The 16787-nt window shown below is 39.3% G+C and overlaps 1 protein-coding gene across 1 annotated transcript in view; it reads right to left on the bottom strand.

The window, feature by feature from the left end:
* The window catches only part of RMND1 (required for meiotic nuclear division 1 homolog), a 34072-nt gene extending 17768 nt beyond the window's left edge, over positions 1-16304 (bottom strand). Inside the window, exons 1-4 of the mRNA XM_065888809.1 lie at positions 15793-16304; positions 8948-9056; positions 6036-6111; positions 2183-2222 (exon numbers count right to left, since the gene is read on the bottom strand). Coding sequence (XP_065744881.1) covers positions 2183-2222; positions 6036-6111; positions 8948-9056; positions 15793-16296 — 729 coding nt within the window. The 5' untranslated portion in view covers positions 16297-16304. The remainder of the gene's footprint in view (positions 1-2182; positions 2223-6035; positions 6112-8947; positions 9057-15792) is intronic.
* Between the last annotated feature and the right edge of the window lie 483 nt (positions 16305-16787).

Raw genomic sequence — 16787 nt, 5'->3', positions numbered from 1 at the left:
TATTCACTTGCTTTTACATTTGGAAAACACAGACAAGCTTAAGGAGGAGAACAAAACCTCCCATTATCCCACGACCCAAAGAAAACCCCTAATAACATTATGGTTTGTATTCTTTAAATCTTCAAAACAAAAAGTTTAAGTAACACACTTGTAAAAATTTAAACACAGAGGTATAGAAACTGATTCTCTCTCTGTTCTCCTGAATTTTTTTTTCACACACACACACTGTATTTTATTTTTACAAGAGATAAACTGACACCAAGCATTGTAACTGGATGACCACAACAAAAGCAACAATGATTGCAATTACCAAACACGAAACACACTCACACTGTGTCATAATATTGACATTCAGTCCAGGAATCCTCCACTGTAACAGCTCCTTTACTTTGCAGTGAAAATTGATTTGTGTATTTTTTGCCTCTGAGTCCTTGTGGGATTTTTAAAATTCAAACAGAAAGTCACAAAAATTATAATCCTCCTCATCAGTTCACTCAGTCCCATGTAATTAATTTTTTTTCATCTTGATCTTTTGTTAGCACTTTTATGAATTCATCAGTTTTCCATTAGAGTTCTGAAAATGCTTATTCGTTCAGTTCAGCAGTATAGTCAGTCTCCTGAATTTCTAATCCTCTAATGTAACCACCATTAAACTTGGTGCATACCCTTCCAGACTTTTCCCTATTTGTATATGTATGTACATTTAGTTTGCTTTCTATATAAATGGGATGATACTGTACATATGAACATTTTCAATGCGATTCTCCTTCATGGAGGAAACGTAACTGATTTAACCGTCTTAAATGTCCATCCATGGGTTTTTTCCCCCATTCTCTACTATCCCGATGTCGCATGTGCCAGCCTTATGCGTGTATCTTCAAGGACTTGTGGGAATATTTCTTTAGGATTTGTTGGAACAAAAGACATGCACACTTATAATTTTGATAAATGTTTCTAAAATGCTCTCCAAAACAGTTTTTCCAGCTTTAGAATCCAAAGATTTACGAGAGCATTCTTTTTTTTTGAACATTATTCATTTTTTTATATAGCAGGTTCTTATTAGTTATCTATTTTATACATATCAGTGTATATATGTCAATCCCAATCTCCCAGTTCATCCCACTGCCCCCCCTTCCCCCCCTTGGTGTCCATATGTTTGTTCTCTACATCTGTGCCTATGAGAGCATTCTTTTATTTATTTTTTTAATGAGAGCATTCTTAAAAAACACTGGGTATTGTCAGCCTTTTACATCTTTGCAAATTCAAATAGCCAATTTGTACATTTTTCTTACATTTATTGCTCATTTATATTTCCTTTTCTCCAGGAAACCACTCCCCAGTCTCCCTCCCCCTGCCCCCTATGTGTGTATCTCCTTTCAGTAAAACTGGGTTTGTATGAGGCATATTTTTTTACCAGCTCTGGTATTATATTGGTTATATTTTGTAACCTGCTCTTTTAATTTAACTGTATCATATACACAGGCAATTCCTCAGGAATTGGTTTCTTCCCACGTGACTTTTAAGAGCTGTAATACGTACATCTTAAATACATGCTATGGATGTATTTAACAAACTTCCTATTATGTGTTTTGGTTATTTCTCATTTTTGCTATTGTAAATAATGTATTGATGAACATTTCTATACATCATTCATCATATATAACTGTGATTATTTCCTTTGGATAACTTTCTAGATGTAAAATTGCTGAGTTAAATATAAAGCTTTGATATATATTACCAAACTGCCTCTGAAAAGGTTGTATTAAACAAATCATGATTGGGATATTGAAGAAATTATTTCCAGTGAGCTAAAAAGTTCTAGAAAACTTGATCTAAAATAAGACTCAGTGCAGCCAGCTTCCAGTGAACTGTGTGTACATTACTCATTTTGTAGGTTATCACATGAGAAGTATACTTCCTTCTGTCTGCAGTGTAGCTAGGATTGTTCTGATTTTCCACAAATTATTGTGTGCTCAGAGAATGGAAAATGTAGGAAACTTCTAAGTCAAAAAGAAAATTTTGGAAGATGACAGTGCTAGAATCAACATCACATAATGCAGAGCAAATAAACTGAGGGTTATCTGTTAATTTATCTTCCAATTGCTCAGATTATTAAGTGCCAATTAACAATTTATTCTCAGAAAACTAAATTTTAATACTTTCACACTTTATTTATACTTACAGTTTTGTCTGTCACATTCCAGAAGACAGCAGCTCCTTCCCTGATTTAAAAGAATAAACTAAGTTAAAGGTGGAATACATTCTTTAGGGCCACACATAAAGCCATGCTTAGGTAGCTTCTAGAATGCATCTAGAAGGCCAATTTTAAAAAATATGATTTATTATTGATTTGACATGATGGTCCCTGGATGGATATGATAAACAAAAGCTATTTTTTGAATTTCTGATAAAAAACCTGATCCCTCAAAAATTCATGGATTTCTCCTGTGGTTTGCAGAATAAACAACTATTATTGTAAAACCATGTAACTTCAGGTATCTAGACTCTTTCATACCTGATGCAATTCTTTTTTGTTTTTTTAAATTAATTAATTTCTTTTTGGCTGCACTGGGACTTCGTTGCTGCATGCGGGCTTTCTCTAGTTGCAGTGAGCGGGGGCTACTCATCGTTGCGGTGTGCGGGCTTCTCATTGCGGTGGCTTCTCTTGTTGTGGAGCACGGGCTCTAGAGCGCAGGCTCAGTAGTTGTGGCACACGGGCTTAGCTGCTCTGCGGCATGTGGGATCTTCCCAGGCCAGGGCTTGAACCCGTGTCCCCTGCATTGGCAGGCGGACTCCCAACCACTGCGCACCACAGAAGTACCCTGATTCAATTCTGGTGTACAGACATCAGAATAAGGAAATTTTTGAGACCTGTCTCATTAGCTCTCATTAGGCAGATTCTGCTATCAGAAAAGAATAAAGGGTCATGCTTTTAATATCTGTGGAATAAAGAGACTGAGATAAATTAAAGCCTCAGATGGTAAAGGCACCTATGAAATCATGCCAGCCATCCCTACAGTGCTCAGAGTAGACCTGCAACAAAGCCACAGGAAGCCCTCACAATCCAAGTCTGCCTTTGACAAAATTTAAGTCTAAAAACTGTTAGGGAACTTGTTTTGATTTCTGAAGTCTGATGTGTTGAGCTGTTATAGGTAGTAAATTGAAAAAAAAAAAAAAAGAAAAAGGAGTTACAGCTCTGGGTCATTGCACCAGAGGAAGGAAGGGTAGAAATGAAAGAAAGGTAGGGGCTTCCCCGGTGGCGCAGTGGTTAAGAATCTGCCTGCCAATGCAAGGGACACGGGTTCGAGTCCTAGTCCGGGAAGATCCCACATGCCGCGGAGCAACTAAGCCCATGTGCCACAACTTTTGAGCCTGCGCTCTAGAGCCCACGAGCCACAACTACTGAGCCCACGTGCCACAACTACTGAAGCCTGCATGCCTAGAGCCCATGCTCCGCAACAAGAGAAGCCACTGCAGTGAGAAGCCTACACACCACAACCAAGAGTAGCCCCGGCTCACCGCAACTACAGAAAGCCCGCACGCAGCAACGAAGACCCAACGCCATCCATCTATCCATCCATCCATCCATCCATCAATAACTGGTAAAAATATGGTGTTCCCATTACCATTCTTCAAACCATCTTGAGCAATGTGCTTAGTATGTGTGTGGGTCTGTGCTTAGCATCTGGGATGCAAAGATGGGTATGGTCTAGATCCTCTGCTCAAGGAAGTCCTAATCCAGAGAACACTGATCCATGGACCACCAATTACAGTAGTGTGATCCACACTCTAACAGAGTTACGCAGAATCTAGGTGGAGGTACACCGGAGGGACACAGTTCCTAAAGGACTAGCAGAGCCAAATGAGAAAATGAGGAAATACCCCTGGGGAAATAGCCCAGGCTCCAGGAAAAGGTGCGAGGGGGGCAGGCAACGTCTCAGAATAAAGAGCCAGTAGTTTGAATGGCTGCAGATGAGGGCAAGTGGAGGGCACTCAGGTCAGAGGTGGGGAAGAGCCAACCCCTGAAAGAACTTCGTGCTGTGATAAGGTATTTGGTCATATTCCATAGAATTTTAAGGATACTATAGTGATCAGAATTACCCACTGAAAAATTGCTCTGCCTACAAACAGACAGACAGACTGCTGGTGGAGTGAGAAGACAGGCAGGGAGACCAAGCAGTGAGTGTGGCAAAAAGCCAGCGTGGGGTCTCAGGATATGGATTTGGGAGGTGTTTAAGGCCACAGCCAGAGCGCTGGTTCAGAGAAGCACCTCAAGGCAGATGAGAGATCCCAGGAACTCTGCAGTATGGCGCTCAAGCCACATGTGACTGCCGGGTACCTGAAACAGGCCTGGTCCAAACTGAGAGCTCCTATAACTGGAAAATATACGCCGGGTTTCAGAGACTTAGTATGAAAAGGAGAATGTAAATCTCACTAATTGTTGACTGATTACATACTGAAATGATAATAGTTTAGATATGTTGGGTTAAATAAAATATACCAGTAAAATTAATTTCAGGCAATATATGATGTTATTATTAGTGTTGGTCAAAATTAAATTCATCTTTTTTTAAATTAAAAGTGCGGCTATAAGAAAATATATTATTACATTCGCGGCTTGCATTTGTGCCTTGCGTTGTATTTCTACTGGATGCTGCTGATCTGGAGGACCTCAGAAATCCAAATTCCTTACTCAAGTCAAAAGGGGTGTTTCTCTACCGGCACTAAATGTTGAACTCTTGATTATGTCCAAGGAAAGTAAGGCATCCACAGGAACAAAGACAGAGCTTCCAGTTATCATCAACTGTAAGAACTAAGACCAGAGAAACTTCATCAAAGTCTGGATTCTTATGGATGTTCCATGTATTTCTGTTCTGCCACTTATTAGTCCTTTGGGTAATTCACTTAATCCCTCTGACCCTTGGGAATAAAAGATCTTCCTCAAATGTTGTGAGAATGAGATTATCTTAAATGGTTTCTATTATCATTACCACTTCCACTCAGCTACTCTGGAGTATCTGGTATTAAAACAACCTTAAAAAAAAAAAAAACCTTTAAATAAAAGGAATAAATGTATGTGGATCAGGGTCCCAGTCTGAAGTCTCCAGAGAGGTAAGGTGATCTAAAACTTTAGCTTCAGAGGGCGAAGACAGAAAAGGAAGAAAGACAGCGGGGCAGGTAGCACGCACCTGATGAGGGGCACTGAAGATGAATGGGAAATAAGATGCTTACATATTCTTAGTAAATGAAAACCCACATTTACCAATAAAGGCAAGTACACACCAAGTTACCCGAATGGGCCTCTGTTAATGACCTCAGCCTGAGCTTCCTTCAGTCTCTTGCTCTCAGGAAGGCCGGAAGCTGGGGGGAGTCCACTCGGTTCCTTAAATCCCTGCGTTCTGCAGGGCACCATTATTTCCACCAGTGGTTCCTGACCTCAGCGTTGTCCAATGCTCTCTCTTTTTTTTTTTTTTTTTTTTGCGGTACGCGGGCCTCTCACTGTTGTGGCCTCTCCCATTGCGGAGCACAGGCTCCGGACGCGCAGGCCCAGCGGCCATGGCTCACGGGCCCAGCTGCTCCGCGGCATGTGGGATCTTCCCGCACCGGGGCATGAACCCGCATCCCCTGCATCAGCAGGCGGACTCTCAACCACTGCGCCACCAGGGAAGCCCCCCAATGCTCTCTTTTTATAACGTGTTAAGTGCACCCTTTACTGTCATGAATTATGAGCGGTGCGAAAAACTTGCATATATGATACAAAGATGACATAATGCTTAAAGTTAATTTAGAACAAAATGAATAAAAAATCCCTAATCTTTTCCCTAGGGGTAAAACTCTTTATTTCACAAGAGGATTTACCAGCAGATGCCTAAAAGTGACAAACTCTCCTATTCAAATAAGAACCAAAGGATAAATTTAAATCACAAATAAATTTTGAAACATCTTCTGTTAAGAGAGAAGGTACACCTGCATCTTTAAGGAACACACTACCTGGCCACAGCCCATCTTCCAATGGAGTTGCTTTCTTGTCTTACCTGAAAAAGAATATTGTTCCAGGATCACCTTCTTTTGCAGAATTTTCCATACCTATCACCAAAATATTTGCTGCATCTGTGATAAATGAGCAAAAAGCTATGTCACAAGGTGACACAAGATTTAAGTCACCTATAAACTTTTAACAAAGTATTTGTGATCATTGCTTCATATACCATGAAGTGCTCTACAACATACTGTCCATTTTTCTACTAAGGTTTCTAAAAGTATTTAATATATGAAAATGAAAAGACCATAAGAAATTACTTGAACAAAATATTCAACAACCTGTGACACTATTATTAGTGCTATTTAAAACTCATTCACGCCCATTTTGATTCAGTAATCGCTAGTCCAGTTGATAATTATTAAAGTCTTAGTATCAGTACAACTAAGGTTCAAGAATTTGGGGGGTGGGGGAGGGATGCATTGGGAGTTTGGGGTTAGCAGATGCAAACTATTGTATAGAGAACATATAAACAACAAGGTCCTACTGTATAGCACAGGGAACTATATCCAATATCCTGTGATAAACCATATGGAAAAGAATATAAAAAAGAATGTATCTATATAAAGGAATGTATATGTATAACTGAATCACTTTGTTGTACAGCAGAAATTAACACACTGTAAATCAACTATAGTTCAATTAAAAAAAGAAAAAAGAATTACACTTCTTTCTGTAAAAGTAATTTAAAATAAAATTTGAAGAGCCATTAATATATTCTCTTCCTTTAAATATCATTTTATTAATAATATAATTTTAATATTCTCAAACTACTCTTTCCACTGAATTTTAAATTATATTGTATAAAGTGTGGAAAATAGAAAACATACAGAAACAAAGATACAGTCCATTTCAAAACCTATCTGATTTCAAAGTTAATCATGAGAACTACCATGATAGTCACCTGTAACTATTTAAATATTTTAACATTTTAAATATTAAATACATACATATACAAATATTCACCAGTAAGTAGTTACTTTGTATATTAGTTTAGTAGTATTTATTATAAGTATATAAATATTCTATAATGTAAACTATAAATAACATGTTAGTCAATTAATAAATATACTAATATTAGTATGTAAAATGTTACATAATTTCTTTTTTGAAACTAGATACATTTTAATAGAAAACAAAATACAAAATAACCCTTTTCAGAAAACAGAAATATTTAATCCTTTTCCCACAAATTAGAAGTTGCTATATCCTCAGAGCATAGTTTTCGATGCATGTGTTTGTATTTACGATTTGTTTCACAGACTGTTCATTAAACCGCTACTGCAAAGCAGGAGGTGGGAGGGACGATCTCAGGAGAAAAAGACACTGGAAAAGCCGCACCTCGGAATCATTTGGAAATTCAACATTTTCTAATTCTATCTTTTGATGTTTCACTTCCAATTATTTTCATTTCTTTACCACAATCTGTCCTTTTAGGGGAGAGAATTGTTGAATAGAAGTGCAGCCACAAAAAGAATCTTTCTTTCCCACCAACATAATTTCTTAACATAAAATTAGGATCCTCAAAGCTTCAGAGCTCCTAATAGAGGTTGGGGAATGGGGGATTCAGAAAAAGACCAACTCCTAAACTCCTTTTCTTTGGTGAAATCACACTTCCTTGAGTTCTACATCTATAGAGGGCAAGGCTCACCCATATAGCCAAGAACACCACAAGTGAAGTGGGAAAGATCCAGGCCAGTGAGAATAGTACGAGAAGCCCCCAAGTGTGTGATGCACAGGGACACCCTGCCGACAGCCTCTGGAATCAGCCAAGAATACCACAGGGCAATTTTCCTTCTTAGAGGCCCTGGACATAGCTCTGTTTTTCTAAGTCAATTATGTTCGTTTTTTGCCAACAAATAGTACTACAAAATAGTTCAGATCATCAAGGCTGAGAAAGCACAATGACATTTCGATTGTTTCTTACAGGGTCAGTGACTCTTTTAAGAATTTTCTCTGTAGCAGAGAGGTTTTCAACCTACTGTTTTTTGCTACTTTGAGGTAAATTCATGAATCTTCCATCAAAGTGTTCCAAGTCATTTTTTAAACATAAAGCAGGTGATTTCTCAAGAAGCCTTCCTCACACTATCCTAAAATCTTCTCAGTTTAATTCTCTTTTAAAATATTCATTGAGCTTATCTTTTAACTAATTCTGTTAGTTTTAAAGTGTTGGACTGTACTGGTAAATTTTTCTTTAAAGGCTCTCCCCAACATTTCTATCAATTATATGGTTCTTCTGTAATACTAAAATAACTTTTTAACGTGACAGAAATGAAGTGTCATGGCCTTTGATCATCCCAAGTAAGAGTGATCCTATAAATACAGCTGAATATTGATTTTAATCTTTGAACAAAGTTCTCTGTGAATATGTTTTAAATTTTCTATCTTTGTATGTCATTTGTATAAAGAGATTCAACGTCACTTTTATGATATAATCCTTCATATAGAAAATGAGAGGCTTCCCTGGTAGCTCAGTGTTTAAGAACCCACCTGCCAATGCAGCGACACGGGTTTGAGCCCTGGTCTGGGAAGATCCCACATGCTGCGGAGCAACTAAGCCCATGCATCACAGCTACTGAGCCTGTGCTCTAGAGCCTGTGAGCCACAACTACTGAGCCCACGTGCCACAACTACTGAAGCCCGCGTGCCTAGAGCCCGTGCTCCGCAACAAGAGAAGCCACCACAATGAGAAGCCCGTGCACCTCAAAGAAGAGTAGCCCCTGCTCACCGCAACTAGAGAAAGCCCGTGTGCAGCAACGAAGACCCAACACAGCCAAAAGTAAAAATAAATAAATTTATAAAAGAGAAAATGAAAACTAAACAAATGCATATTTAAGACAGTTATCATAGGAAAATTATTTTCCAATACATTTTAACATACTTGGCCCCAGGTTCAAGAAGATGTACCTCTAGGCAAGCTTGTTACTTCAACATATCCATGGGAGGCCAGATCTTGAGAGAGACTTCCAAGATGGTATTCATCTGCGGTTGCAAACGCAGTACAGCGCATCAGGTCCTGTGCCAGAGAGAGGAGAATGAGATGGGTTACCAAGAGGTGCCTGTGATGGTTGTCTCTTTACAGGGAGGATGGCGTGCTGCAAAGCTGGCACTCGAGAGTTTTCTCCAAACATTTCAACGGTTCAGACAAAGGATGTGAGAAGGATGCAGAGAAAGAAGTTACAAGGAGGTAGATTTCAGCTCAATCTATGGAAGAACTTTCTCTTAATAGCCAAAGAGACGGAATGGGCTATCAGAACGGGGAGCCACACCTGCTGGTTGTGCTTCAAGCACAGACTGATCAAAAAATAGAGAGGATTTAGGCACCATACAAGGTGCCTGGATGAGATGATAGCTAAAGTCTGTCCAACCTTGAGTTTCCATGGCTCTTTTTCACAGCAGCAGTATTATTTGAGGTCATTTGATAATTTGCCACTAGCCTTGTACAGGCAGAGACTACTTTGAATCTACTAAGGAATTACAGAAATTTTTACTCTAGTTAATTGTACTCTGGTTAAAGGTTCTGTGAATCTGAGAATGTGTCCAGGTTCGGTGAGTGCTTTGGATTTCTGCACTAGGAGTCTTACCTGTGTGTACATGCATACATTTATATTGTGTGTAGCTATACAGTATACATACAGTAAGCATATGGTACAGCACACAGTGTTTTTGTCAAACTGTAGGTCACAAGCCGTTAGCGAGTCCTGATATCAATTTAGTCGGCCCAAACCAGTTTAAAAAAAAAATAAACTAGGGGCTTTCCTGGTGGCACAGTGGTTGAGAGTCTGCCTGCCGATGCAGGGGGTGCGGGTTCGTGCCCTGGTCTGGGAGGATCCCACGTGCGTGGAGTGGCTGGGCCCGTGAGCCATGGCCGCTGGGCCTGTGCGTCCAGAGCCTGTGCTCTGCAACGGGAAAGGCCACAGCAGTCAGAGGCCTGCGTACCGCAAAAAATAAATAAATAAACAGAATAAAACAGAAAATATTAGAGTACATAATTCATAGTAAGGGTAAATTTTATTTTATGACATTTTCTGTCACATATATGTCTATATAGGTATACCGGGTCACTACATATACACTGTAATGTAAAATAAATTTCTCACTATGGAATACGGTCAATAAAGTTCAAAAGCTATCAGCAGAGGTGTTAAGAGTTCAGGCACAGAATTAGATTCATTAAAAAAAAAATCAGAATAACAATAATGCCTACTTGATAGGGTTGTTGTGAAGTTTAAACAAGCTGATGAATGTCAACTGCTCAGAACCATGATTAGCACAAATGTTCAACATTTTTTAGATAATACTTATTATTACGGCACATGCAGGTATGTTTAAACCATCAAAATTTATGGGAGGCTAAAAAGTTTATCAAAAGTTTATCAGATTTACATCTGAATTTTCATTTGTTCGTAATTTTATATTTTAGTGTCTATTAATCAGAACATTAGTGGTTCTACTGTCTTTGATACATATGGTGCTTTGGCCCATATGTATCAAAAGAGGTATATGAGTCACTAAATCAAAATTTATTCCTAGGATTTACTCATCTTGGCTCCTAAATTCTTTCCCTTTCTGCTACATTCCTAGTATGAAATTCAAGAAAAGTAGTACATAAATTTCTTCCTTCCTCCCACTTTTGTTACCTAACTCCTGGCTCTTTCTCAAGAGATGACCTAACTCTGCTTTGCTTTTTCTTCCATCTGTTACAGTTCTAATGTGTGGTTTAAAAAGTAGCAGAGGAATAAATGGAGGACCTGAAAAACCTAAAATCCGTAAAATATCCACTCATAAGCAAAACATCCAATTGTCTAATTGATTTTAATTCAATTAGAGGAAAAATTAAAAGTCAGACAAGCAAGCTGAAATTGTCACTGAATGTGAGCTAAACGGATGCAGGATCCTCCCGTTGCAGATATCTGATATGCTGATCCCCGTATTCATTATGAAGGTAAGAACACGTTAATTTACAAAAACATACGGATCCACACAGTCAAAGTAAAGCTGGTTACTGGAGTACAGGAATCAGTTATGTGCTTAAGGTTTAGAAGTGCCAGCACTAGTTGTTCTTTTAAGGCTCCGTGGAGTTAAAAAGAGCTGGCAGGATGTGAGATTAAGCTGGCTGAAAGAAAGGAATCCTGGAAAGAAGCATCAGGTAAGGCCATAGCAGGCAGGCTCTACCCTGCAAGAGCTGACAAACTTACTCAAGTTTGCTAAGCAAAATCCCAGTGCACTAGGTTGCATGTCAGAGTGACTCTGGGGCTGCTAGAGCTGACATGCTTAGTTTAGGCTGGAGTGGGAAGAGAAGGCGGCACGAAGGAGAAGACAGGAGATAAGGAGAAGGTTGACAGCTAGTCCAGCGGAGGGTTTTCCCAGAACTGTACTAGAAACAGCATTGCCGACTGTTTCTACAATCATTGCCGTAAACTGGCAGCCCAGACAACTATCCAACTCAAGAGCTGACCCACATAGTGTTTTCAAGATTTGAACAAACTATCAACAATAAACGGCCATTTGACGCACAATCCAGATTTCCACCATCTTTCGCTCCAGTGGAAGATCTAGCAGTAATTGACCAGGGTCGGTGGGGGGCGGGGAGGGGGGGCGTGATTCTCCAGCCGATGCAGTCCCTCCCACTCCCTGGCTCGTGCCTGCTTCACCATCATCTTTCTTACTGACCAGGCCCATCTGTGCTAAAAAAACGTATACTATTTTACCTTCTCAAAAATGGAACAAGTCGGGCTTCCCTGGTGGCGCAGCGGTTAAGAATCCGCCTGCCAATGCAGGGGACATGGGTTCGAGCCCTCGTCCGGGAAGATCCCACATGCCGCGGAGCAACTAAGCCCGTGCGCCACAACTACTGAGCCCACCTGCCACAGCTACTGAAGCCCGTGTGCCTAGAGCCCGTGCTCCGCAACAAGAGAAGCCACCGCAATGAGAAGCCCGCGCACCGCAACAAAGAGCAGCCCCTGCTTGCCACAACTAGAGAAAGCCCGCGCACAGCAGCGAAGACCCAACATAGCTAAAAATAAATAGATAAAATAAATTTAAAAAAAAGTGGGACAAGTCAAAGCATTCAACCACTACTTCCATGAGAAAATATATGCTGAGCTCCAAAGAGTCAGGTTATGAATTTTTAAACACAATTTGTTTTTAACTTAGTCATTCCAAGGATCTTTGCATTTTCTGAAGATGGTCGCCTTTCCTTCTCACACCATCTCCTGTTTAGTTTGGCTCAGAGTCCTAGCCAATGTCTCACAGCTTATTTGGTTTAGCCTACGTTACATAACTTACATGGCTCGCCACACTACTTTCTGTATCCTCCTTAAACATCTGGGATGTGAGTCTCTGTTTAAGTTATGAATCTTCTGTGAATAGATGATTCACAAGGTTTTCCAATTTGACTTGTTAGAAATATCTTTTTTGGGTTTTATTTCCTTTGTTTTTCAATTTCAAGATTGTATTTAAATCCACTTGGTAAAGGGAAAGAGTGTGTGTCATCTTTGCATGTTTTCCCCCTATTATTTAAAGATGTTGTTATTCTGCAAGAAGCTTTCATCTTCAGACATGTCTTTTTCTGGATTTCTATAATGAACCATTATTTTTTGAGCATTAAATATAAGTATATACCAAATTTCAGGTTCTAGCATGGGGATCAACAACTTGTTCTTAAATAAATGTGCCAAACCAGCCTAAAATAGTTATTGGATTTAAGACTTAAATTTAGGCCTTTCTATTTTAAAATGTTAAAAGAAAACCACCCAAACCCAAACAAAACAAAACCAAAGCCAAGAAAACCACCATGTTTCAGTATGTTTCATTTTTCTGGCCACAGAAAACGTATTCCAGCAGATGGGGCTAGAAATTTATATATGATTCTTGTTTTAGAGCATCACATACTCTGACAGAATACTTTTCCTGAAAAAGAAAGTTTATTTTTATTCGTGTTCTTTTACTAAAACAAGAAATTACTGCATTACAGTAATGTTGCTCCTATATTACTAAGGGGAAAAAATGCATGTTTTTCCTGTTATGTACAGATTATAGGCAAAAGTTAGAAAACACAGATGCATTTTACATTACTAGTATAAAGCTTTAGCTTTTAACCTTTCTGACTACAACCCATGGTGAGAAACCCTTTCACATACACGGTACCTACACACACACAGACACCCACACCAATAATGGACACAAAAGCTTCAGAGAACAATATTTACCTTTATCATGAGTAATGCATCGATACTTTCTATTCTGTTTCATCAAACACACCAAAAAAACCCCAAACCTATTAACAACCCACTGGTTAATTTTACTACACACTGTGGTGTGAGCCTGCAAACTACTGCTGGGCGTCCCAGCACCCTGCCTTCTCTGCCAGCCTCCGTGCTGCTCAGAGGTTGGTCCTTACCCTCGGGCATCGTCCTCCTCAAAGACAGGACAGACCAACAAGCAGCACTGGCCCTGCCATGATAAGTGATGAGCCAACGGTATGTGGGCTGAATATCTCAGCAGGTTATGATCTCTACAAATGCAATCAGGTGAAGACTTGATTCTAATATAGAGGGTGAGTGGCCTCACCCCGTCAATTCCAAGCGCATGCCATGTGGCAGAGGTAAGAGGGTGAGCTCAGGCACACACGTGGGGAATGAGACAAAGGGTACCTCTTTCTGGTACAAAGTAGAGTCCTTTCCTGACTCAGTCCAGAGGGGAGGAAAGGGCTTTACCACCAAAGGGGACTCGCCAGCCCCATGATGCCCACGTGGAAATGCAGGGGCCCTCTATTCGGGACAGATAAAAGCCAGTCTTCAGCCCTGGGCATATATTACCTCGTTATACCTCAAGACTGTGTTCTCCTGTAAGATCATTAGAAAATAATGTTCCAAAAATCATACTCCCGCAGGTCACTTTCAAAATGCCTTCAGAAATAGAAAAGATTGTCTATTATTTTCCTGTACTTCCAGAGAAACAACATACTGTTTCTGTTTTCGTGGAATTCCAACTGAAGTCACAGCTATTACGTTACATAACATGTCCTATGTCAGGACCCAGGAAATAAATGACTCCTTAAGTTTGGTGATAGAAAAAGTTATTTCTTATAAGACATTCTTATGTTTTTCTTTTCTTCTTGTTAGACAACAAGAAGTGTACAACCCAGGAGTATTCCTGCCTTTCTTTAATCATTGGGCTTTGCGGAACTAAATATTCAACTAGATTACTCGTATCAGATATCTGATAATATTTACTTCGCTGTTCATATCAACTGCTTGTTCTATTTTAAATGTAATGCTTTTATTATCTCATTTGAAACTTATTAAATTTTGACAATCTACTTCAAATCCTTTCCTGGAAGCAGAAAGGAAAAAAGTCCTGAAGAAAAATAAAAAACGGAATCCAGGAACACTGCTTTCAAGTCTACAGACAGCCCAAAGCAATAATGCCTCTTCGACAGTTTACAACCTACAACTACAAAAACAAGTGCCATTTCTGACCTCACCAGCCTTTCATAAGAAACTTGCTTCTGCTCTGCGCTGCTAGATGTAACGGAAGAAAAAAGGGACTTGGTCCTCCTCTTTTTTGGATCTGCTGTGAATTCAGGTTTTTACACTTAATTTCATCTCAGTCACTTAAATACTAAATTTCCCAGATGATCACAACACTAAACAACATAAGTAAACACTCAAGAGCTAGAAAGGGGTGAGAGCAGAATGCATCCAAAACTCCCATCCTTCATATCGTGGGTTCAAGGAAACCAAACAAGAATGTAAACAAAGCTAGAATCCAAAACAAGTCATTAACCAACTCCTAGCTTCACAACCTGAGGACAAGACGTGAAGGCCTGTACAGCTTTTTAAAGGAAGTCAACCACGTAGTAAACAAAAACAAAAACAGAACAAGTTAAACGCTCTCAAGGTCTACTTCTCAGAATCGAGATTGTAAGATAGACAGTATAACCTGTTTTCTGATAGATTCAGAAGGCTTCATCAAGTGTTAAATATTCGACATTCCTACTTTTAATGTTGATGGTTACAGACATCAAAGGTCCCTTTGCTTCTCTTCTATCCTTTCCTGTTTAATAAACATTTATTAAGTATAAGGCACAGTTTCAAGTAACATGCGAGATACACAGGTTACCAAAGGGCTTGATCCTGACCTTAAATATTTATCATTTAGTGGGCAAATGCGAACTGTAGTTGAGAAATTCCCATAAACCTCTTAACAGTGAATGAAAACAACCACTTCAACCTTCAAATGATAAAAAAAAGCAAAAACCTTCACTCTGCTTTTTGGATTCCACCTTGCCATGTCCTTTCACCACCCCCTCCCATGCAGTCACCATTGGCTAATGAATGTATACCTGTCTGCATACTTAATGAAACAAATTTTTTTTAAATTTAATACAGAATTTCTACAGTTTGATTTTTTTTTTTTTAAAATGGGGGCTTTTTATAGCACTGTTCCTAGAATGGACTTACTACTAGTCTTTTTCAAAATTTCCTTAGGCCACTAATCCTTTCATAAACTATATTTTTATATTTAATTGCCTCTATTTTGCCTTTATATGTACCACTAATTCCTAAAATTAAGATGTTGATTCCCTTTGGAGATGACAGGTTTTACTATTAGGCTTCAAAGATCCTGAAAGAAGTGCTGAGCTGATGGCTGGCTCTCCTATGTTGGTAGTAACGCTGAGGTGGGATCCACAGGGGTTCAGAGTGATTATTAGGGAACAGAGGTGCCACCACCACAAGTGTTTTTACCTTGTTCACAGGCAGAACTGGAAGGTTGGTCCTGGATGGCTGCCTGGTCCTTGATGCTTTCAGTGGTCTCTTGATTTGTGGAAAGTCTTGTTTAGAAACAAGTGTTTCCGTTGACACAGATGAGGAATGTCTCTTCAGTATTTTTATAAACCACTTAAAACCTAACAGATTTGGTTTGTGAATCACTTTCCTATGAGTACCAAGGGAGTTCCTGGTTGGAAGGTGCTCTTTTTCATCTTGGTAACGTGTGGTGTTTAATGGAGAGAGTACATTTGTATTTGATATTTTCCGGTTCATTTCCAGGACCTGGGACTTATTCAAACCAACAGCTGCTGTATCAGGAAAGAACAAATTCACCTTCTGACTTCTTGTCAGGGTGTTGCATGTTGTGGTCTCAAATTCCTTAAGTGGGTTTAATGTTCGATGAACAAGTCTTTGGCACTGACACGCTTCTGATAAAATATAGTGAGATCTGGCCAAGGATCTGAGAAGTCTGGCTGACATTACCACATCTCAAGCTAAAAGAAAAAGAATTCAAAGTTCAAGTTTTTTAATAAAAAATATTTAAAAAGCATATAGTGTTTTCCCAGGTAACAGGTATATTTCTGTAAAACAATTTGCAAAATAGATACATCTTAACTTAAGCCTAGTAAAAGAATGAGGTTAAAAAAATACATACAAGTGTTTTCACCACCTCTCTTTTAGTCAACCTTTAGCCTTCTTTCTGGAAGGTTATAAGACTATAAAGCTATTGAGGGACTTCCCTGGCGGTCCAGTAGTTAATACTCTGCGCTCCCAATGCAGGGGGCAAGGGTTCGATCCCTGGTCTGGGAACTAAGATCCCACATGCCGCACGGCGTGGCCAAACCAAAAAAAAAAGTAGTTTATTTGTCCTTTAAACACATATCATTTTTTTAGCACCTTAAAGCAACAGACAATTATTGGTGCCTATCAGAGGTGATGTTTGAATCGGGTTTCAAAAGGGCAGAGGGATC

The sequence above is a fragment of the Phocoena phocoena genome, chromosome 12 (assembly GCF_963924675.1).
Source record: "Phocoena phocoena chromosome 12, mPhoPho1.1, whole genome shotgun sequence".
Lineage (NCBI taxonomy): Eukaryota > Metazoa > Chordata > Mammalia > Artiodactyla > Phocoenidae > Phocoena > Phocoena phocoena.
This window is presented reverse-complemented; position numbering and strand designations above follow the sequence as displayed.